The following is a 23,401-nucleotide window of genomic DNA, read 5'->3' on the forward strand; positions in this document are numbered from 1 at the left end:
GAGTTCAATTCCCAGTACCACATGGTGATTCGCAACCATCTATAACTGTATCCCATGAGATCCAAGGCCCTCGTCTGGTGTGCAAATGCACTTACAGACAAAACACCCACGTACCTATGGTACATAAATACATCTTTGCTGGATGGTGGTACCTGCCTTTAATTCCATCACTTGGGGGCAGAGGCAGAGGCAGACTAATCTGGTGATCTACAGAGTGCATTCTAGAACAGCCAAGGTTACACAGTGAGACAGTGTCTTAAAAAAAAAAAAACCTAAAATGTATTACTAAATTAGCCAAAGCAGAAAATCGAGAATGGTCTATGAACAAATGAAAGGTGATTGAGTAAGAAATATTTCTAACGTTCACAAACCACTTATAATATCAGAAGGGTGAACTGGGTGTGGTGGCAGCTCTCAGGAAGCAGAGGCAGGAGAATAGCTTTGAGTTCACGGCCAGCTTGGTTTACATAGTGAAGTCCAGACTAGCCAGGACTACATAGTGAGACTCATCTCAAAAACCAAAAAGAAAAGAAAGAAAGAAAGAAAGAAAGAAAGAAAGGAAGGAAGGAAGGAAGGAAGGAAGAAAGAAAGAAAGAAAGAAAGAAAGAAAGAAAGAAAGAAAGAAAGAAAGAAAGGGAAGGAGGGCGGAGGGAAGGGAGAGAGGGAGGGAGGAGGGAGAGAGAAAGAGAGGGTCAGGCAAGCAGGCAGGCAGGCAGGCAGGCAGACAGACAGACAGGGCTGAAAATGCTGCAGACTCCCAGCATTTTGGGAACAGGAAATGTTTAGGACTTAGCACTTACCATGACAGTTTCCTTTTGCTTTCTTCCTTTCTTTCTTTCTTCCTTTCTTTCTTTCTTTCTTTCTTTCTTTCTTTCTTTTCTTTTCGGAGCTGGGGACCGAACCCAGGGCCTTGCGCTTGCTAGGCAAGTGCTCTACCACTGAGCTAAATCCCCAACCCTCCCATGACAGTTTCCAAAGATTGCCTGGAGAAGGCTGGGGTTTGACTCAGTCAAGATGCCAAGCCCTAGAGATCTCTCCGCAAAGACCCTTCCTGGACTGTGAATAAGGGGCTACAAGGGGGAATGGGCCTAAAAGGCCCAAGGTCGGAACAGGAAGACAGAGGTCTGGAGGTGGTGGCTCCTGATTGGAGCTGGCAGGTCCCGCTGGGCTGAGCTAAGATCACGAGTCCTCACCTAAGGATGGACGTGAAGAGCAGTCCTAAATCAAGCTGTCAAGTTCAAGGCACCTGTCTTACCCCTCCATCATACTTCTCTCTTGCTGCTGTCCCTCCCCTCACACAGTCTCCAAGGCTGCCTTATGCAAATGAACCATAACTGAGTATTTGCCTTCATTTACCATACACAGAGGCTTAATTTCCCAGTTTCCTCTCAGAATCCAGCCCTTCCCCTGTATTCTGCCTCAGGGTTTCAGAGGTAATGACTCCATCTCCAGCTTCAAGAACACAGCCTCTGGGGACTGAAGAAATGGCTCAGTGGTTAAGAGCAAGTCCTCTTCTCCTAGAGGTCCCATGTTATGGTCCCAGCGCCTACATCAGGTGGCTCACAACTGCCTAAGACTCCAGATCCAGAGGTTCTGATTGATGCCTCTTGCAATCTCTGCAGACTCTGACATGCATGTGGTTCACATGCATACATTTAGGCATGTACATGCACACACATGAAATTAATAAAACATTTAAAAAGCATAGAACATAATATGGGACTGAGAGCTGTCTAGCTCAAGGAACCACCCAGACTTTGGTGTTTGGTTCACTGCACGCATGAGCCAAGCTGGTGTGAGCAGTTCCTGGGTGCATTCAAATCTAGGAGGCACTTTGTCTTTCCTGCTGGACCAGAACCTGGGAGGAGATGAATTTGGAGCTGCTGACCACAGGAGGTTTCAAACCTCCCAGAAAAAGAGCCAACGACAACACCGTGTGCTTCTCCAGGGCTCACTGTACTATGTGCCTGGATGGACAGAGGCAGCTGTCGCAGCAGTGACGTCATTTAAGCTTGTCTCCTAGCATGTCCCTCCCAAGGCTTGAGCAGTTCGTTTCCTGAGATCATTCTTGTCCTAGTTTGTTTTCTGTGGCTGTGATAAAACACTATGACCAAGCTCACAGTCTCTCGTAAACTCAAGGCAGGACCCAAAGCAGAAACCATGGAGGAGAGCTCATGAGGTGATCAGTTTGCTTTCTTATATGACCCAGGACCACCTGTGCAGGGTGACACTGGCCACAGTGAGCCGGGCTCTCCCATGAATCATTAATCAAGAAAATGTCCCACAGATATGCCTACCAGCCAATCTGATGGAGACATTTTCTCAATTGAGGTTTCCTCTTGCAAGGTCAACTTGACCAAATCTAACTGGCATCCGTGTGTGAATAAAACTTGCCAAAGTAAGCGATTGCATCCGGAACAGGTGGGGACCTCTCTTCCTATCCCTCCCTCAGCTGTGGGGGACGGATGATTAGGATCTGGCTAAGGAGACGTGGAGTGAGTGCGCCCTGACTTCGGTTTATAGAACTATTTCATGAGGCTGGCTGTCAGTTTCACATATGCCTGCCACCTACTGTGCCCGCTCATCTGGCATCGTGACACAAGGAGCCAAGGCCAGAGAGAGATCAAATTGAGTTGTAAATGTGTCCTTGTTACCAGAAAAAAAACCCAGAAAGGTCTGAAATATGTTCAGTCAGAAAGCAGACTACCGCAAGCCCCTCCCTGGAAACAGATAATCATGTTCTGAAGATTTTTTTTTTTTGGACACCCGATTAAGACAGAAGTCCCATCCTGAAGTGGGGTGAGGTTGCTTGGTTTATTTTGTGTATTTGTTCTTTTTGTTGAGGTGGATGTTTTGAGACACGGCCTCAGGTAGTCCAGGCTGGCCTTCAACTTGTAGCTGAAGCTGGATTTGAACTCTGGATCCTTCGAATGCTGGACTACAAGTGCACCCACCACACTTGGCTCTGTGGTGCTTCCTAGAAGGCAATGGTTGAGTCATTGTTGATTTTTTCCCCCTTCTGAGACAGGAAAATCAAGAAATAGGATGTAAATTGTATGTGGTGATGCATACTTGCCTGTAATCCTAGTCCAGCACTTGGCGTGCTGAGGCAGGAGGATACCTGCTACTTCAAATCCCAGCATGGGAAACATAGGCTCTGTCTTTTGAAAAACTAAACACTAATAACCACCATTAATAATATAATAAATAATAATGATAATTTTCTTTTTCTTTCTTCCCTTATTTTTTGTCTGTTTTGGATCGGGTCTCACTGTGTAGCTCTGGCTTGGGGGAAGAAGGGGCTTCCTATATAGGTAAAGCTGGCCGTGAGCTCGTCTCGGATAGCCAGAGATCCAGTGTGGGGATTAAAGGTGTATCACCTCCACACCCGACGGATGACACGTTTTACTCATCACTCTTAAACTCTTACTCAGGCAGATGAGGTGAAAAATTGTTCCCTGTGTGGACTAAGGATGGTGACGAATGAGGAGGTAGTCACGGAGCCTACAACCGAACTGTGAAAAGGATGTGTGGACTCACCGCACTAATCAGTAACCATCATCAGGGTGTTTTTAATTGCTGTTTAGACGTCTCTCACCCTTAGAAGTGTTTTTATGGGGGGTTGCTGTTTCCCAAGTTTTGGCCTTGAACTCATGATCCTTCTGTTTCCAGCCCCTGAGTTGAAAATCATTTTTATTTATCCCCACGCCCCCAGCCTTCTAGGACAGATATTTATTATCCATATTGGGTAACTGAGAAAACCAAGCAGAAATTGGTTGAAGCATTTCCCTCTAGGTCATCAGAATAATGTTCTTATCTACTGCCTGCAGTATAATTTCTCCAAAAATACAGCAGGCACCAGAGTATCCCTGGAACAAGCCTTGCCTGAAGGAGACATAGTCCCGAGTTTGTCATTTGAGGGGTCGACTCTTCCCTGATAATTTTAGTTCTAGGAAGGTTCTTCAACAATAGCATTCAAGTGTAGTATCACAGAGGTGAGGAAGCAGCTGGTGGAGAAGAGAGGGCGTAATATCCCACTAAGTCTCAGTTCTTGGTAAAAGCCCTGAAGTGGCGGGGCAGGTGACAGGAACTAGGATGTGAGACAGGTGTAACACTCAGAGCAGTAATTACCATGTCAAGAACACACAGGGGCGAGTCTGTGTGCTTGCCTTATGAGGAAGTAGTTATTCATGTTGTTGACAGGTGGCAGGAGAGCTTCCTTTCAGGACGTGCTCAGAACAAAGCAGAAAAGACCACTGGTGCCTCCTGCATTCTGGGGCGACTGGAAAGGACAGGCTCCAGTCAGGGCAAAGGGTAAGATTCCACCCAGCCATGCCCGACACTCATTTGACAAATGTTATCTACCATGTGCTCTACCAGGAGTCAGGGCAGTGAAGACAGGTCTGGTTTCCACCTCTGGAGCCTCTGCTTGAGGCATGGTCACTTTCCAGCCCCTGCTGGTGTTTTGGAATCCAGAGTGCTACGCTGCAAGCCATGGAGGGCTGGAGAGATGTTTAATCCCGATCATACACAGCCTCTGGGATTTCACAGAAAAGAACCATGGAAAAGTTTGAGCAAACATTCCTCAGCCATTACTTTGGTTTGGAAGTGGTACAGCAGGTGTGTGAGCCTTAAGCTTATGAAATAGGAGTGTGTCTCAGGAGCATCCGTGTGTCTGGGCCAGCCTCCCTCCAATATTTTGCTATGAACAAAAGCCAAAGCAATCCGGAAGTGCTCAGGTAGAGTCTAGACTATCACTCCACTCCATCCCTGAAAATGTCTCAATTTGAGTGACAAAAAAAGAATACAACATTAATTGGGGGCTAATTAGGGTTGCGATCCAGGAAAACAGATTCAAGCAATCCTTAAAACTGGATTCTGGGCTGGTGTGTGGCACAGTGGATGAAGGTGCGTGCCACTAAGCCTGGAGACCGGAGCTTTACCCAGAACCCACATGGTGAACTAAGAGAACTGAGTCCTCCAAGTCATCCTGTGATTTCCACATGTGTTCAGCACAGTGAACCAAAGAGCTGCATTTCACAGCACAGAACTGTCTTTTAAATCACTCAAAAAAGATGATTTGTAACTGGGTATGCAATCCTAGCACTAAGGAGGCAGAGGCAGGAGATAGTGACTGTAAATAAGGTTATTTGTCAGGCCAGATGTGGTAGCACACGCTTTTAATCCCAACACTCAGGAGGCAGGGGCAGGCGCATCTCTGTGAGTTTGAGGCCAGCCTGGTCTACAAAGTGAGATCCAGGACAGCCAGGGCTACACAGAGAACCCCTGTCTCAAACAACAACAACACCTCAGGGAAAAATGCCATATTTGAAACCAAACAAATGATGATGTTGATGGGAAAGAATGAGGTGGGGTTTTGTCTGTTTTTAAAGATTTACTTATTTTATGTATATGAGTACATTAGTTTATATGAGTCCACTGTCACTCTCTTCAGACACACCAGAAGGGGGCATCGGATCCCATTACAGATGGTCGTGAGCCACAGTGTGGTTGCTGGGAATTGAACTCAGGACCTCTGGAAGAGCAGTCAGTGTTCTTAACCACTGAGCCATCTCTCCAGCCCTGAAAGAACAAGTTTTTATGAACCCGGAGACCCTGAGATGCTCCCAGGAAACCCCCTGAAGTGTTTAAGGAACCAAGGAAAAGAAAGTAGAATAAAGGCTCAGGGAGGCAGAAAAAACAGATCAGTCAGGTCACTTGGTGCCGGATGAAACCCAGGCAAAAATTGTCCCCAGCCTTACTGAGAGTCCCAGGAGCACAAAGTTGGGATGCTGGGAAAAGGAACATGGCCTGAAGCAGACCTGGCAGTGAATCCAGTGTGCAGACCCCATTTTGAGAAAAAGGATAGAGAGCCACAGAAGCCCCTAAGCCCTGAGGACAGAATAAAGACTCTAGCCTTACATTCTATGAGTGGTAAGTCCTAACGATTATGAGAGTCCAATAAACATTGTCATCAGCTATAGCACGCAAGCAGTGGTGACAATGGCCACAGCAGAACCTTCCAAATAAACCTACCATTACTCAAGCCAAGGGCTGCCTGGGTGGTGTCCAGAGACAGCCAGCAGTAAGAGAGGGGAAGAGCCAAGCTGGTTTACTGCATGTCAGTCCGAAGCACTGTTCCTCCAGCCCTACTTTACTGTCACATCGTCAGGAGGCTTGAGCCACAGCACACATGGGATAAAGGACACAGATGGGACTTTGACTATTATAGACAGGCCATAGAACTAGGGCCTTCTCTTTAAAGTTAAGGCAGGTGACACTCCCAGAAAGGGGCATCCCGACTGAAAGAGGAATTGTGAGTTGTAAATGTGGTCTTGGAGCACTCACTTGGTGCTTGTGTATGTGAGCAAGGGGTCCACTGAGTACAGAAGCTCAGCTATTATACAGCATCAGGTGGCTTGGACCGAGCACAGCTGGTTGAGGAAGATGAGGCCAAGGAGACAAATCAGAGGGAGACAACCTGACCAGGAGGGATCTTCTCTCTACAGTTTTGAAATCTACTTATTCTGGAGAAGCTCTCAATTGGAATGTCCCAAGTGGATCAGGAGAAATGTGAAAGAGAGGGACACATGTAGCTCATCAGAGGCAGGAATTCAGGCTAGGTCCACACCCCACCCCCATTTGCCCATCCCAATGTGAAGGAACAGGTACTAACTGGCCCACCATAGATGGGAATATATACCCACATATATAATGTGTGCAATTTCCCATTCACTCTGCCCCAGCCAAACAACCCACATGTCTCCTCAGCATGGAAAGACAGTATTTGCGCAGTGTGGCAGCTGTGCATTGGAGCAGAAAATGTGGTTTGGGTAAAGCAATGTGCACACCCATCAGGATGGGTCATCTTGGTACACATTTCATGGGCTTAGTAGGGAAGCCTGGTGACCTCTGAGGAGGGGTGGAGAGGTTAGGATGCAGAGAAGAACCAGTAGGGTGTGGGCTTGGGGACACAGGCTGGCAACACACATAGATCCTGTTTACTGACATCACTGAGTCCAGGGGATCAGGTCAGAGCTGGGCACTCTGTGGAAGTGCGAGCCATTGCCGTTCTGTATCAGTAGGAGGACAGCTGGTTCCTCAGCCCACAGCTCTCTGTGGTGAAGCTCTGAGTACCTGGGTTGTTTCCAGAGGTCCTTCTGTGGTGAGGAGTGGGTTCTCTGATGAAGCTGCTGTCTGGTTTTCTCTATACCCCAATAAAATATGAACTCTGTTCTGTCCTGCACAGAATCCCCAAGCACTCAGAGAGATGAACTGTCCCATCCCCTCTGGGAAGGAGAAGTGGGAAACAGAAACTCCTTAAAGTCTTCACTCTCCCTCAGTGTGGTCTGGCTTAAGGTCCTCCATCTCATCTAATCACACTCCTCTGACTTTCATCTGGTCAGGCACCAGCCCTTCCCCCAGCCTGCCGCCGGTCCAGAGCCAGCTGGAGGGCACGCCTGATAGTCTCAATGTTGTTCAAGACATTGTATCGACTCAGGGTCACCAGTCGATCAAACTCTATGGGCTCATAGGTGAAGTCCATCATTCCATAGGCAGTATCTGGCCCGTTGATGATAAAGTCCCCGAAGGCCTTCTCCTCAGCTGTTTGTCGTTCCACTCCTGGGGGTGGGAAAAGCAAGACTAGGCTGGGGTACTCGGTGAAACTGACTGGAAGCTGATAGTCCTGAACACTTCCCAGGGCTTGCTTGATCTGGCTTGCTCCCTGAGAGAGGCCATCTAACTCTCAGGTCTATTAGAAAGAGATGGCTCATTGTGGACACAAAGGTCCAGGCAGCAGAGGGCAGCAGTGAATAGTCCAGGCCCTCCAGAAGCAATGCTCTCAGACTAGCATCTCACCCACCCCTGGAGGCTAGAGCAGGCTTGTGACTTCCCCTTACCTGGAGCCAGGTGTTTGCGAAAGGTCCTGTTGACAAGGGGAAAATGCAGCACAATGGGCGAGCAGGGGTCCTCCGCCTCAGTAAACAGATAGCATTCACGGGGGTCCTTAGAGTCCTTGGGGTCTATCTCAATCCTTGGGAAGGGGATCCCTCGGTCCCGGCAGTACTTCTCTGTCACCTGCAGGACCTGGACAGAGAGGTAAACTTCTGGACCCCAACTGGACCCCTATACACTCAGGCTAGCTCTGTATATCTGAGTGACTTTCTGAGACAGCTTTCTATTTGCCAGATAAAGGTGGTATGGTGGTGTGAATAAAAATGGCCTCCATAGGCCTATAGGGAGTGGCACTATTAGGAGGTGTGGCCTTGTTGGAGTAGCTGTGGCCTTGTTGGAGGAAGTGTGTCTCCTTTTCTTCCTGCTTGCTGCCTGCAGATCCAGATATAGAACTCTCAGCTACCTCTCTGGCACTACGTCAGCCTGCAGGCCACGATGCTTCCTGCCGTGAGGACAATGTACTAAATCTCTCAAACCGTAAGCCAGCCCCAGTTAGATGTCACGGTGCCTCTTCACAGCAATGGAGACCCCGACTAAGACAGTTGGGAATAAGTGTCTAGTGAGAGCGCAGTGAATTAGCAATAGGCTGGCCATCAAGCTTAGTCTTTTTTTTTTTTTTTTTTTTTTGGAGCTGGGGACCGAACCCAGGGCCTTGTGCTTGCTAGGCAAGCGCTCTACCACTGAGCTAAATCCCCAACCCCAAGCTTAGTCTTTTATTCCTGCCTTAATATGGCCATCCCTTCTCCAATCCCTTCTCTGTTCCCTGATAAGGGGCTTGGTTTCAAGGGCAGTGTTGGAGGGAGTTTTAATCTGTTCTCCAATCCTAGACAGTCATTGGATATAGGGAATGAAGAGGAAGTCAGAGAGACAACCAGACCCGTGTTTGATTGATGGTGTCTACCCACTGCCTTCAAGGCATTCCTTGCAGATGTCTCCCTAAGAGGATGTTCATGGATGTGTTACCATAGTAACAAAGGAATTGGGCAGGTTCTAGGACAGAGTGTGGGAGACATCTGAGACCCTCCTTACATACCCTTTTTAATCCCAGAATTCTCCAGCTGTGACATCTGGACGGTTAACAATGTTTAAAAAGCAACCAACCACCAGACCCAGCCAGGCCTCTCAACAGAGATTTCTTCTCCTCCCCTCTACTTCTTTAGGAGAACTCTGCCTCCCTCCTCACCTCAAAAGGGGCTTCCAGGGAATAGTCAAAGGACACAATGAGGTCCACAGCCCGCTGCGGCTGCAGGATCAGTGGGAATGGTGAGTTGATGGCAAAGCCTCCATCCACTAAGGACAGGAAGTCCTTCATGGGTGTGAGCTGGTTGGGACAGGCATCGAGGTGTTTGTCTGTAAAGTACAAGGGGATTAGTACAATTGTTCTTGCTAGTGACCCTCTTCTCTTTGCATTGACAGCCATAGCCTCGAGAGAATTTCCCTGCCTCCCAACAGACCATGACTTTACCTCCTCCAATAACCAAATAAAAGACAATGCTGGCCCCAGTGAGCCACATGTGTATATAGGAAGGATCCACTTCTAACTCCTCCCTTCCCAGGATGGCTGGTTCAGAGGTTAAGAGCACTGACTGCTCTTTCAGAGGACCAGGGTTCAAATCCCAGCAACCACATGTAAACTCACAACCATCTGTAACTCACAATTATCTGAATGCCATGCATCTTCAGAGACCACAAAGTCCTTTCTAGCTGTGTAGTCCTTGTACAGGCAGAGACCTCGGGTAAAGTTAAAGGTCTGGGCACAAGTAAAGCGGGAGGTGAATATGTCCAGCACAGCCTTAGAGAAGAAACTCTTTGAGGTAAAGAGCCTGGTGGGCAGCCGAGTGGGGTCCTGCTTCCGTAACTTTGGCCAGTCATCTAGATGGGAGGCAATGAAATACAGTGAGAAGAGGAGCCATCCTTTGTCTATCTCTCTCATTCTCCTCCCTCTGACAAGGCCCTGGGCAGTTGCTGGCAAGTGGCAGTGGCTAAACAAGGCCTCTGCTCTCACCTGTGACACTGACAGTGCCTCTGTGCCAGTCCAGGAAGCCCAGTCTTGGGCCTCTCATCTTCAGGAAGATCTCATACAGGCTGGCTGCAAAAGCACTTCCCCACATACCTGCAGAGACAGGCAGGGTCCCAGGTCAGAGCCTGATCCAGCCCTGCCTCTCTCCAAGCTTCCAAGTCTAGACTCACCCTGCAGGTAACAGATGCGGGGCTCTGGCCAGTGCTGCAGTAGCCGACCCATGAAGAACTCAGAGCCAAAGAGTTCCGTGGGGACATAAGCCCCGTACTTGGGGAAACCGACCTCATAAGGGGTGAACTCGCACCACTCTGGAGAGAACAAAGTGACTGAGCAGAAAATCTTGCCTTCCCCAAACCAGCAATTCCACCATTCACCAAAGTTCCTTGTAAGCACCTCCACCACTCACCAAGGTCCCTGCTGTGAGCACCTCCTGATTGTGGATTGTGCCGACTCCTCCACCCTCCTACCACCACCCTCCTGTCTCCTTCCTTTGTCTCCACAACCAGGCACCTGCAAAGTCTTCCCCACTGATGTTGTTGTGGACATTGATGCTGGCATAGATGGGGTAAGGGTTCTGACCCTGGCTGACCATTTCTTGTTGGTCTGACAGCTTAGCAGGGTTTTCCTGGGCAGGGAAGAAAGTAGACAGCTTGGCTTTGGAGGAATCTCCAGTCTCTATCCCCAGGGCTTGATGTCAGCACCCTGAGGGGTGTGGTCCACCCACAAGAGGGATTTCCTGTTGTCAAGGACAGACCATAGCTTTAGGCTGCAGCAGAGCTAAGACTCCAGTGCCTCCGACTGCCTTCCTCATCCTTTCTCATTCCAGAGAGCAGATCGGAATAGAGGGAGCTAGATCGACAGTTTTAGGGAATCATTGAAAATTCAGTCTAACTTCATTTTTGTTTTCTTTCTTTCTTTTCTTCCTTCCTTCCTTTCTTTCTTGATTTATTTCATGTATGTGAGTATTCTGTCACTGTCTTCAGACACACCAGAAGAGGGCATCAGATTCCATTACAGATGGTTGTGAGGCACCATGTGGTTGCTGGGATTTGAACTCAGGACCTCTGGAAGAGCAGTCAGTGCTCTTAACCACTGAGCCATCTCTCCAGCCCCGAAAAGACAGTCTAATTTCTTTATAAAGAAAACCACTAGGAGATGCCAGTTCTTGTCTTAGCAATGCAGTATCCCAGGTGTCACACACTTCCAAACAAGAGCTATACACTGTGTGGCTCAGCTGCTCTGAACCTTCTGCTTCTGACAGGCTGGACCTGCAGTTGTAGGAGCAACCCGCCTGGTGGCATGGGTAGGGCTTTGTTTGCCAATGAGTGGGTGTGGCACTGTGCCTCAGAGGCAGGCAGGAACCACTTTGAAAGCATGCTTTTACTGGGCTCTCCCCCAGGAGTAAAATAGGAGTAAGGCAGAAGAGAAGTGTGGGGAGGGAGCTGGGATGGGAAGAATGTAGTCACTTCCTGTTCTCTTACCTCCTGGTTGAGGAAATACTCAATGATGAGGCCCCACAAGTCAGTGAAGGACATGCTGTGGCCTCTGCTCTCCCAGGTCTTCTTTTCCCGGGTGTAGTATTCGAACCGCTCTGGGGACAGCATCCCTACTTTACTGCTGCAGACTCGAGCCGAGGCATGTCGAATGGGGCCCTGCAAAGTCTTCTGCGACCAGGATGGATCCTTGTAGAGTGTAGAGATGCACCTGCAGACAGAACGGGGGGGGGGGGGTGCCTGGGAGTTAAAGGACAGATCTCCCCATCCTGCCATCCTGCTCCCTCCCTCAGGGACTCCCTCCCTCTGGGACTCAGCCTCCTCTCTCACCCTGATCCCATGAAGGCAGGCTCCCAGCCCCATATCAGACTCCACCCGATCACCTGGACATCCTTACCCAGACATAGATCACTTTTGCTCCGTGCTCTACCCCGCCTCACTTACCAGGAAGATCCAGAAACCCCACTCAGGTAGGTCACAGCATCCAGAAGACCAAGCTCCTGCAGCCCGGCCAGGCTGCCGTACAGGGAAGTCATGGCTCTGGTTCCACCCCCAGAGCCTAGCACGGCTATCACAGGTACCTGGACACAGCAATAGTTTGATAGCAACGGCACAGGGCTGGATGAATTTCTGCTTATCCACTGCAGGTGCTGGCGTATCCACTGCCATGTATTAGCTCACTGAATACTCCCAGAAACCCAGGGAGAGCCCCTCCCCACGCTATAAACAACAAAACTGATGTGTGAGGTCCTGAAACACTCTGAAGGTAGGGGGACTATTTTGTCACTGGGTTGTGTACTAATCTCTCCACTTGAGGCCTTCCTTGGTTACAGAAGATGGCTGGTTCAGGCTCCATATCCCCCATTACTAGGAGTCTTTGCTAGGGTCACGCTCCTCGATTCCATGGCATTTCCATTGTATTAGGTTCCACCTTGACCGCAAAATGCTCCTTCCCCCATTCCAGTCGTTTCTCCCAGTATCTTTCCCTCCTGATAACTTTTTTTTTTTTTTTTTGGTTCTTTTTTTCGGAGCTGGGGACCGAACCCAGGGCCTTGCGCTTCCTAGGCAAGCGCTCTACCACTGAGCTAAATTCCCAACCCCCCTCCTGATAACTTAATCCCTCCTGTTCCCAGCCCCACCTGCTCCCATTCCCTCATCCCCCATGGAATCTGTTCTATTTCCCCTTCCCAGGGAGATCCTTCTGTCCCCCTTAGGCCCTCCTTGTTACTTGGCTTCTCCGGGTCTTGGAGGGGTCACTGACTGAGATTCATGGGGGCTTGCAAAGACCTGGAAGCCTGCTAGGGGTCTGACCTGGTCCTCTGCGTATGCTATGGCTGCATAGTTTGATGTTCTTGTGGGAATCCTAACAGTGGGAGCAGCTGTCCCTGCCTCTTTTGCCTACTGTGGGACCCTTTTCTTCCTGCTGGGTTGCCTCATCCAGCCTTGATGTGGTGGTCTGTGCATGGTCTTATTGTAGCTGGTTATGTAGTGTTTGGTTGATGTCCCTGGGAGGCCTGTTCTTTTCTGAAGGGAGGCAGAGTTGAGTGGATCTGGGAGGTAGGTGGAAAAGACTTGGGGAGGGGAAGGAAGGGAAACTATAGTTGGGATATAATATATGAGGAAGGATTTTAACAAAAAGAAAAATTCATTTGTTGAGGCCCTACCCCTCAAAGACGACTGTTTGTAGATAGAGCCTATAGGAAGTAATATGGCTAGAATCAGGTCCTAGGAGAGGGCCTCGACCTGACAGGACTGCTGTCCTAAGAAGAAGAGGAAGAGGGCTGGACATGGTAGGACATCCCTGAATACCAGCACTTGGGAGACTGAGGCAAAGGATCATAAGTTCAAGGTTAGTCTGAACAACATATGAGGTCAGGCCTTTGCTACACAGTAGTAATACTTATCATTAAAACAACAACATTTGGGAGGTGGGTGCAGTGGCACTTGCCTTTAATCACTACACTTGGGAGGCAGAGGCAATTGATTCTCTGTGAGTTCAAGGCCTACCTGGTCTACAAAGCAAGTTTGAGGCCAATTGGGACTAAATAGTGAGTCTGTCTCAAAAGGGAGGTTGGGGGAGAAAGAGCTTCTGCTCCTGGATGTGCACATGCACGCACGGTTATGCACACACATCCACACATACTACCCACACACAGACAGACATACACTCACATACACAGACACACACATGTATACATGTGAGCACACACACACACACACACACACACACACACAGAGGGGGTGGAGGTGAGGTGGCAGGGGTGGGATGGCCATGGGACACCACAGCAAGAAAGCAGATGTCTACCAGTCAGGAAGGAGGAGGCTCCATGAGAAGATGAATTTCTGTTGTTTAAACCACTCGACTGTAGTATTCTGTTGTGACGGCCCAATCTGCTAAAGATATCCACCCATGGCCAGGATTGTGTAAGTCCTCATTCTGATTCCTGATGCTGGTGGTGGCCACTGGCTCGGGTGAACCAACCCATTTGCTCTCTTGATCTTCTACTGCCTATCCCTCCTCTGAGCTTCCTGTCATTTCTTATCCATACAAGAGCTCTCAAGGGGATAGGCTGGATTTAGTCAAGTCCACCCTCCCGTCTGTCTCTTACCTGGTCACAGTGTGGAGCCTCACTCAGTCGCATCACCTGCTGCAGGGCCTTGGACACCACCTGCTTCCTCTTGTCCAGAAATTCCAGCTCCCCACTACACAGCTCAAAACCAAGGCGCAGGTCTAAGTCCTCAGACCTGCTTCAGAAGGAGTGGAGTGTGGGGAAGAACCTTGAGTCCAGTCTACATTCTGGGGAGCCTCCCAGAAAATACCCCAGGGGACTTCCATGGGTGGGAGGTGGTCCCCAAAGGCCTGACCCAAATGGGCAGGAAAGCAGAACCCACTGGAGCATTTCCCACTTCCAGCCAAGCCCCAAGGCCTTCCACCGCAAGCCCACCTCACCTCATGTCTGCCTTCATCCTCAGCGTCACCTGCTGGCCCTGAAAGAGAGAGACAGCAGCCCCTCATCCCTGAGTAAGTGAAGTCAGACACCCCTCCCCCACCCCAGCACACACATACAACCTGTGGCCCTTAGTGCTCAGGTAACTGGCCAGTGTGGGCCCCAGACCTCTCTTGGTGATCATGGGGCAGGTAGGAGTCCTCAGCACCAGACTAAATCTTACCTCCTCCAGGTTCATAAGTCTTGTTGACTCCTGGTTGAGGGGCAGAGAGGAGAGCAAGATGCTTGCTTCCTCCATCTTGCTAGTCTGGGACTCCAGCTCATCACTTGGGCCACTCTGTGGAGAAGAGAGGCAAGGAGCAGTGTGGGATGAAAGACGTGCCTCCCAGGCACTCTGGAGTCTCCTCCTACGTGGGCTCATCCTACTCTTTCCTCCTCGCCAGAGCTCACTCACATGTGAGACCAGGAGCTTTTCCTGCAGTGCTATGTTCAGCCTGGGGCTCAGCACCGGGTTCATGTGAAAGATAAAGGTCGCTGGGAGACCTGGCTCCACGGTGGTCGGCTGCAGAGGCACTGACTGTGGCTTTTCATAGGCCCCAGGCACTGCCAGCTGGATCTCCCTCGAGCCTGGGGGCAGAGGTCGGGTGAGGGGTAGATGTAAGTGTGGCTCAGGACAGTTATACCCAGATGACAGTAATTCCTCCTCTTCCCCAAACCTCCACCCCCCATCTCCCTGCTCACTGGAGTACTTTGACCACAAAGTGTCCACAGAAAAGGACCATGAGCTCTTGGGTTCTATAATCAATCAGCCCTGATATGGCTGGGAAACACACAAATACTAAGAGGGAAGGGAATGGCTCAGCCCATAGCATAGCTTACTGGGCTAGTGATTTTGGAATTTTTATATTAACTACCTAACATATAACTAATTACATAAACATCCACTCGTTATTGCATTAGTTACCAGTGTTCAATTGTTAATATTCCCAACCTTCTTGACTCTAGTCATGCATCAACATTCCTAGCTTAGGGGAGGCCTGTGGCCTTAGCTCCCAAAAGTAATAGATCTTGGGAAAATGTAGAGGCTCGGACAAGGAGGTAAGAAGGCAGAGTGGCATTCTGGGTACAGGAGATTATATATTGCAGAAGAAGAAGGGTCAGAGGTCAGCTCAAGCTAAGTGAGACCCAGGCTGGGAAAAAGCAGAGAAATAGAGCTGCACACATATTGGCAAGGAACGGTGGGGTCTCTTCCTGCCTTGCTTCTTAGCAGCTTCGGGAGGTAGTAGGTGTCCCGCTCAGGCCAAGGCACACACACACTGCAATGCAGAAAAGTCTGGGTCCCAAATACGCCACAGAAGCAGCAGTGACCCTAAGGGCTGAGGACAGCAGAGGTCCAGATGGGACACTATCCTTGCACAAGATGAATCTAGACATCACATGCCCTGGAGACGGAGAGACACCAGAAAGCTGCCTCGTCACTCCCACCAGGGTTTGTGGCTAGAGATGCAGAGATACCAGATCTGACAGTGAAGAGGATGGCCTCGAGTGTGCTAGACCTGCGCTTGGTCCTGGCCCTCCCTTGGATTGGTTGTGTGACCTAAGGACGTTAGTGACTGCAGCTGCTTTATACGGCCACCAGGAGGAAATATGATCAAATAGATACCGTGTGCTCAGCGAGATGCCAGGCTCTCCATGTCACCAGAACAGCCTTCCTCCCAGAGGTTCCACTCCCACATCTGGGTGTCTCCTCCCAGGCATTCACCTGTGTCAGACTACACTAGTGGCCCCAATCCTGCACTCCTCAACATTCTTTTTCCTTGCCATGTTGCTATTTTGTGTGTGTGTGTGGGGGGGGTGTCTCTTCTCAGTTCTTTTTTTCCTTAGAGGAATGAATCGGATCAAGAGACACCTTTAAGTGGTTAATTTATCAACGCAAGCGCTCCACAGAGAAATTGCAGTGGGCTGCCACAAAGCAGGCAGAAGCACCTCGAGTTCTGTGTTGTGGGTTTTAAGGAAGTTCTATGAATGTTTTCATATTGGGTGACATTCAAAATTAGAGTAGACTTAACATCTTTTTAGGATATCCCTCCCTCCCCAGGGTTCTGAGAAGCCAAGAGGGAGACAAAAACAAACAAACAAACAAACAAACAAACAAACAAACCCACAAATCTCGTCATTTGAAGAGACAGACTTTGCACATGTGTGGGCAATTGCCCTGGTGCCTTGATTTTTAAAATAATCAACCTGCGGCCTCAACACGCTGACTGACAGGAGGCATAGCTACCATGATGCAACTGTAGTTTCCTTGGTTAGCTCATGTCTAATTCTTTTGAGGTTGCCTAAGGTCCCATGATGTCATGACTTTTAGTTGAGACATTTTGTTATTTTTATTTAGGTTGTGTTGTGTGACATGCTCTCCTGTGTGTGCATGTGTTGTGACTATGCATGACCGTGCACACGTAAGGAGACCAGAATACGTTGGTGTCTTGCTCTGTCATGCTCCATCGTATTCCCTTGAGATAAGGTCTCTCCTTGACTCTGGAGCCAAGCTGGTAGCCAACAAGCGCCAGCAATCCTCCTGTGTCTGCCCTCCATAGCGCTGGGAGGTCATGCCCAGTTTTTGAAGTGTATACGAGGGTTTTGAACTTAGGTCCTCAAGTTTGTGTAGCAAGTACTTTATCTACTGAGCCATCTCCTCAGGCATGCTTTTGTTCTTTTTAAGACTGAGGTTTTACATTAAGGGTAGAAGGTCTCAATTTTACACAAAACGGGCAGGCTGCACAAATTGGAAATGACAAGCTATCTTTTGGGACTCACTTCTCCCAACCTCTCGAGTCTTCAACATAACAAAATGACTTCGGTTCCTCCACTAAGGAGGCAGACTGTGCCACCTGCCTTCCAGCTTTGAGTTTAACCACATGACTTGTCTGGGCCAGTAACATGTTAGTGGCTAGGATGTGACTAAAAGTTTAAAAAGCATTTGCTCAATTGAGTTTGTTCTCTTGCATCTCCGCTGAGATCTTAAGAGTATTTCCAGGCTGGTCACAGAGGTGGTCACTATCAGCTGAGTCCCTGCTGCTCTCCCCCTACTTTAAGCAGTGAAAACGTTAAGAGCCACATCTGATGCAGGGAGAAGGCAAGTTCTAAGGCTGAGGCCAAGACTCACCAAACTCTCCAAGTGAGGCCGTCTTGTCTCCAGTGACTGTGCCCTGAATTCTCAGACAGGGATGAGCCTGAGGAAAGCAGATGCCTTAGGAGTCAGAGGGCTCACAGGGTCTGACCAGGAGGGAGGGAGGGAGGAATATCGAGGGCAAGGGCTGTAGCAGCTCTTGGTCCTTATTGGCAGGGGTCTTCTGTGACAACCCCAAGGTAGTGCTATGTTCTTCCCCAGGACTCATAAGAAGTAGGCCTTGGTGGAAAAGGGAATTACGGGGCCCTCAAATGCTCCCTCAGCGTCCTGAGTCCCAGGGGAGTAATATCTCTGTGATGCCCATACAGGGTAGAGGCAGCTTCTTGTTCTTCATTCCCCTGGCACATCTGCCTTCTAAGGAAGGACCGAGCATCTTCTGGAGACTCATGGGCATCATGGATTCAGCCACAATCTCCTGCTCCCAGTCCCACACAGTTCCATACCCATTTCCCTACTCACCACCAGGACACCATTGGTGATGACTTCACATGCAGGCATCTGACTGTAAAAGATGGAGGGTTCACGGGCTATCATACCCTTTACCGTGGCTATTAAAACAATATGGCCAAAGCAGCCTGAGAAGTGTGATAGGTTTGTAGATGGGAGACTTGTCACCCAACATGCAAGTAGGTATCAAAACCAGGCTGTCCTCTCTGAAGCCAGGCCTCCAAGGCAAGTGAGGGACCTGAGGACTGGCACTTGGGGTAAATGGATAGACACCAGCTCTAACCGGACTCACCTCTTTTCCAGAGTAAATTCTACTTGCAGCTCTTTTGGATCCTATACAAGAGTGACAAAGGCATCAGTTTTCAAGAACCTTCAGAAATCCCATGCTTTGCCCCTGCCTCCCACCTTTGCTCAGCTCTAGGGCCTTGGAAACTAGTCTGGAATGGAGTCTCATAGGCTTAGGGGGCAGTAGCATTTCCACATAGACTTTCATTCATTCAGAAATATGTACCAGGTACTGTTCCAGACTTAGCAGTGACCGAGGCCAAACCAAGATGGCTGCCTGTCAGTGGCCCAAGAGTCAGGGGTCCTCTCCTGGAGATTTACTTACTGTTAGTCCAGGCTGCTTCTGAGTGAAGGTTTTTGTGTAAGGCTGGCCTAGCTGGAGAGTACTCAGGTCAAACAGAACTGAGAAGATCTTGTCACTGTCCAGGACATCCTTGTCATAAAGAGCTAGCTCCAGGACATTCTGGGGACAGAACTGAAGGATCAGCGTTGTGGGTGAACTCATTGGCCTCCACACCCAGCCCCTTACTGGCCCACACCTTCACAGCACTGTGGATCCGGTAGTGAAAGGTCTCATTCCACTCTGGGTCACTGCAGTTAACCACTGTCCTTGTCTGAGTGGGGCTAAAAGAAGCCGTGGGCAGCCATAGTTGAACATAGCAGTCAGCTTTGGACACTGCAGGTAAGAGGGGGAGGGGACTTGACATCAGACTCTTTTTTTTTCTTTTTTCGGGGCTGGGGACCGAACCCAGGACCTTGCGCTTCCTAGGTAAGGGCTCTACCACTGAGCCAAATCCCCAACCCCGACATCAGACTCTTAATGTTGAAAAGGTTCCCCGGAGGCTGGGCTCAGAAAGAAAGGAGCAAGGGGAGAAGAGGCTGCTGCCTGTGGCCGGGGAGGAAGTGTTGGTGTTCCAGGCTCTACCTTAGCTAGGTATTCCTCCCACTCAACTGACAGAAATCCCCACAGCAGCCACAGTTCAAAGGATCATGTGGTAGCACAGACCATTGAGTGACTCCTTGCGTGATTCAGGCAATAAAATTCGTGCCATGTGTGGGTACTGCCAAGCTCCTGGAAAGCAGGCATTGGTGTGTGGCAACGGGAGCCTAATACACCCTCACAAAGCCTCCTAGAGTCAGAAGGAGGCTGAAGTCTCCCCGACTCACCCCTCCCTCCAGTGTTCCTGCCTGCATACCCCACATGAAGGTGCCCTCCCTAGATGATTAACACTACCCTACTACCCTACTCCAAGTGAGTACACACACACACATGCACATACACGCACACACATACACACACGCACGCACACACATACACACACACATGCACACACACACACACACATACACACATGCACGCACACGCGCGCGCACACACACACACACACACATCTCTGAGAACACCATAGAGAAAAGGGAAAGGTGGAGTGAGGCTCACTCACATTTATCCGTGTGCTGGATGTTTCTAGCCCTCAGCACCTTCACTTGAAGGTCGTAGTATGGGTGGGTTTCCTGCTGAAACAACAGAACCCTAGAAACTTAGTTCCAGGACACTAGGAATGGCCTGATCTCCTCTCTAAGTGTTTTCTGTCCTGGGTCTCTACTCTGTCTTACCACAGAGCTTGCCTGGCCCAGGTCACTAATGTTCCTATGCCAGGAGCTCTGGGAAGCTTTTGCAAGGTGCTGGGTACTTCTGGATTGGTGAGAAGCCTGGAATCTAGAGATCAGCTCAACTTTTAGTGTTATTACAAGCAGTAAGCTAGGTAGGTTTTATTATGGTCATCCTGTAGCTGCCCTCTTGACATGCCCTGGGCACTAGGATAATGTATTCAAGAAGGCCAAACATTAAAAGAGAAAGCCAGAACCCATGGCACCCATCAGCTTCCAGTCAGGGGCTGAAAGACCAACCAGAGGCAGGGAATGGGGAAGGTGAGAAGAAAAGTCTCCCAGCTTGTTCTGGTCTGATAAGTTACTAGATTGAAGACTGGGGTCAAAAACAAAATAAAACCCAACAAACCCCTTATCCCTTCTCTCCACAATGGTCACACAGTTAGACTAGCATATTGCTGGCAATGATCACAGATTGTCATCATTTCTCTTCGGAGGCCTTAGTCTCTCTAGTTTGAGCTCTTCCAGGTTGTCTGTGGTATGTTCCACCCAAATCAAACTCCAGTGCAATGGCTGGCTTAGTCCCTGTGAGGCCCCATCCATCTCCCAGGACTCTGCAGTCAACTCTCCCCAAGTGAGATCATTACATTACCCGCCAATGCTTCCACTGCGTTTCCCTCTTTTCTGTCTCCCGTAGCAGTATAGCTCCAAGAAGGGGCAGCCCCTTGCTTGCCAGCCACTTCGGCTGGAGAGTCCAGGGCATGGCCAGCAGCAGCTCAGGTCCCAGTAGAGGACCTGCTTCCCCGAGCCACTTTTCTCCGGCTATCCTCACTGTCGCTCAGGTCTCACTGTCGCTCAGGTCTGACAAGTAGCGCTTGAGTGGGAAGGGTGGAGCCACTGCTGTGCTGAGGGGCTGGTGCTGAGTGGCTACTGGGGCTGGAGGAGGGGTTTGAAGTCCTCCAGGAGGGGTTTGAACTGCTCCAGGAAATGAGTGGAGCCTGCTTTCCCTAGCCAACAGGCAAGGCAGTCCCTTTCTAAGAGATTCTTGGGGTCCTGCTTAACACTCTGGTCTCCAACTCAGGCCTGGCTTAACTGTGAGCTAGTTGTGAAAAACAGACACCACTCCCTCACACCACTCCCATCCCTTGCCCTGGGTAGGGCAAGAGCCTAGATATTCCTGTTTCCAACTAGTCTGCCTTTAGCAGAAGTCAGGAGGTACTATAATTAGGGCTAACCTCATCTAGCTGCCAGAAAGCCCCACACTATTTCTCCTTCAAGTCCCAATTTCTCTACAGCTCTTAAGCAGAAACATGGAAATCTCTGGCTCAGGGTTTTATGGGGACTTGGTGACATCTTGTGTCTCTTTTGGCCTCCCTTAGCTATTCCCTTAACACAAAGGACCTGCTACATGGTATGTCTGTACTATGCTCCAAGTCACTCATAGCCTAAAAAGATTCATCTCATGACTCCCTTCCTGGGTTGGTAGAAGTGCCTGATGATTCAGGCATAGAAGCAGGGGCATGGCCAGGTAGTGTAACTAAGGACAGAAGAGAGGCAGGCTTCTCTGTCCTTAAAACTGCCACAGATAAAGGCTTTAAAGTGCTCATGACCATTCTGAGCTCCAACTGCAACTGCTTGTCATCTCCTTTCCCATGGACCACAGTCATCTAGGTAGCTAGCAAAAGAAGTTTCCAGGAGAGTGAACTGTTGGGAGACTCTTTAACCACAACACTTTCATAGCCAAGGGTAGTGGTTCATAGAAGCCCAGGACTTGGCATTCTGAGGCAGGAGGCTCACTTGAACTCAGCAGTATGAAAGCAGTTTGAGGTACAAGATGAGACCCCATCTTCATCAGGTAGTCTCTACTGTCTTCCCCCAAACATACAGCTGGATGCTGACACGACATCCACAAAGGTGAATTAACTCCAAGACTAACAGGCCAAGCTCAGACCAGAAATTCCAGTACCTGAGGTGATGTAACTGTGATGACCTGTTTCACCTCGGATGGATTGTAAAGTTGAGATCTGACTCAGAGATAGCTAAGTCCGGCCCCCTTGCTGATCTTGTGGATAGCGTTAGCATCTGGATCCACAGTCCAAAGCTTGTGGCTTTGGGGAAGAGGGGCACAGTACTAGCTGGTTGAGTGCTTTTGGGCTTAAACCACATTCTCTGCTCGGAAGCCATCTCCCCATGCCTCAACTGAAAATTCTAGATGACTTTCATTGGCAAAAGCTCTTCAGGATGGCCACAGACAGACAGCTAGGGGTGAGGGAATTACTGAGAGACCAAACTGGCATTTTAGAGCTGGGAAAAGTGAGCCATCTTCACTTTTCAAACAGAGTCCTTCACTCCTACCAATTCCATATCTTCACAGGAGCCTTCTGGCCATAAGTGAACTTTAAGAGGCACAAAGCAATGCTGTGTTGTTAGACTCTGGGATTCCCGGAGTGATGTGGGGATAGTCTGTGCTTGTGATGTCAGCCATACAGCCACAGCCAGCCACAGCCACAGCCAGCCACAGCCACAGTCACAGCCACAGTCAGCCACAGCCACAGCCAGCCACAGCCACAGCCACAGCCAGCCACAGTCACAGCCACAGCCAGCCACAGCCACAGCCATAGTCAGCCACAGCCAGTCACAGCCACAGCCACAGCCACAGCCACAGCCAGCCACAGCCACAACCACAGTCAGCCACAGCCACAGCCACAGCCACAGCCACAGCCACAGTCAGCCACAGCCACAGCCACAGCCAGCCACAGCCACAACCACAGTCAGCCACAGCCACAGCCAGCCACAGCCACAGTCACAGCCACAGTCAGCCACAGCCACAGTCAGCCACAGCCACCCACAGCCACAGCCACAGCCAGCCACAGTCACAGCCAGCCACAGCCACAGCCACAGCTACAGCCAGCCACAGCCACAGCCACAGCCACAGCCACAGCCACAGCCACAGCCACAGCCACAGCCACAGCCACAGCCACAGCCACAGCCACAGCCACAGCCACAGCCATGGATGTTGTGCTGGCTACACATTGTGAGAGGAGTGTTATTCTTTTTTTAACATTTTGATTCTTTGTGAATTCCACATCATCCACTCCAATCCCATTCATCTCCCTGACTCTTCATATCCACCCTCTGCCCTTGTTACCTGCCCCCAAAAGGAAAACAAGCAAACAAACCAACAAAATACTGCCATCGTGGAAGGAGCAGTGCATCAGTACACCCTTTTGTCCACACATCTTTACTTGGCAATGTTCACTGCAATGAGTTATTGGTCTGGCTGTTACCGCATCAACACTGGATTCTCAGGAGGACTCCTCTTGGATATTCAGTTGTCCCCCTGTGTCATGGAGATCGGGCAGCTTTGGATCTGCAGGACTGTGCTCCAGCAGCTCATAGACGGGGTAGATGTTGGGACAAGTCAAAGCCCTGGGTCTGAGCCTGGGTGGTAGCT

General features: G+C 49.7%; 1 protein-coding gene across 2 annotated transcripts; it reads right to left on the reverse strand.

Annotated features, from left to right (window-relative positions):
* Window positions 1-5,163: 5,163 nt before the first annotated feature.
* Pla2g4f (phospholipase A2, group IVF) lies at window positions 5,164-22,990 on the reverse strand. 2 transcript variants are annotated; one of them, XM_063284969.1, is made up of 20 exons: window positions 20,600-22,990; window positions 19,782-19,851; window positions 18,879-19,015; window positions 18,665-18,802; window positions 18,347-18,387; window positions 18,067-18,109; window positions 17,584-17,650; window positions 14,872-15,044; window positions 14,641-14,754; window positions 14,420-14,457; window positions 14,079-14,214; window positions 11,914-12,050; window positions 11,458-11,680; window positions 10,487-10,601; window positions 10,147-10,284; window positions 9,962-10,069; window positions 9,613-9,828; window positions 9,140-9,306; window positions 7,902-8,088; window positions 5,164-7,623 (listed from the first exon to the last, which is right to left on the reverse strand). In XM_063284969.1, exons 1-20 carry the CDS (start codon window positions 20,708-20,710, stop codon window positions 7,403-7,405), a joined length of 2,580 nt encoding a protein of 859 aa, XP_063141039.1. In that variant the 5' UTR covers window positions 20,711-22,990; the 3' UTR covers window positions 5,164-7,402. The 2 variants fall into 2 exon arrangements, with proteins under 2 accessions (XP_063141039.1, XP_063141038.1); XM_063284968.1 differs by having other exon boundaries at window positions 14,079-14,217.
* Between the last annotated feature and the right edge of the window lie 411 nt (window positions 22,991-23,401).

This window comes from Rattus norvegicus, chromosome 3 (assembly GCF_036323735.1).
Source record: "Rattus norvegicus strain BN/NHsdMcwi chromosome 3, GRCr8, whole genome shotgun sequence".
Classification (NCBI taxonomy): Eukaryota; Metazoa; Chordata; class Mammalia; order Rodentia; family Muridae; genus Rattus; species Rattus norvegicus.

Coding starts and splice junctions, on each gene's coding strand:
- Pla2g4f (XM_063284968.1), bottom strand. CDS start 20,710: ATGCCCTGGACTCTCCAGCCGAAGTGGCTGGCAAGCAAGGGGCTGCCC. Junction 18,388..18,664: donor AGAAGCAGCCTGGACTAACA/GTAAGTAAATCT, acceptor ACTCTTGTATAG/GATCCAAAAGAGCTGCAAGT. Junction 11,681..11,913: donor GGGGTTTCTGGATCTTCCTG/GTAAGTGAGGCG, acceptor TTCTGTCTGCAG/GTGCATCTCTACACTCTACA.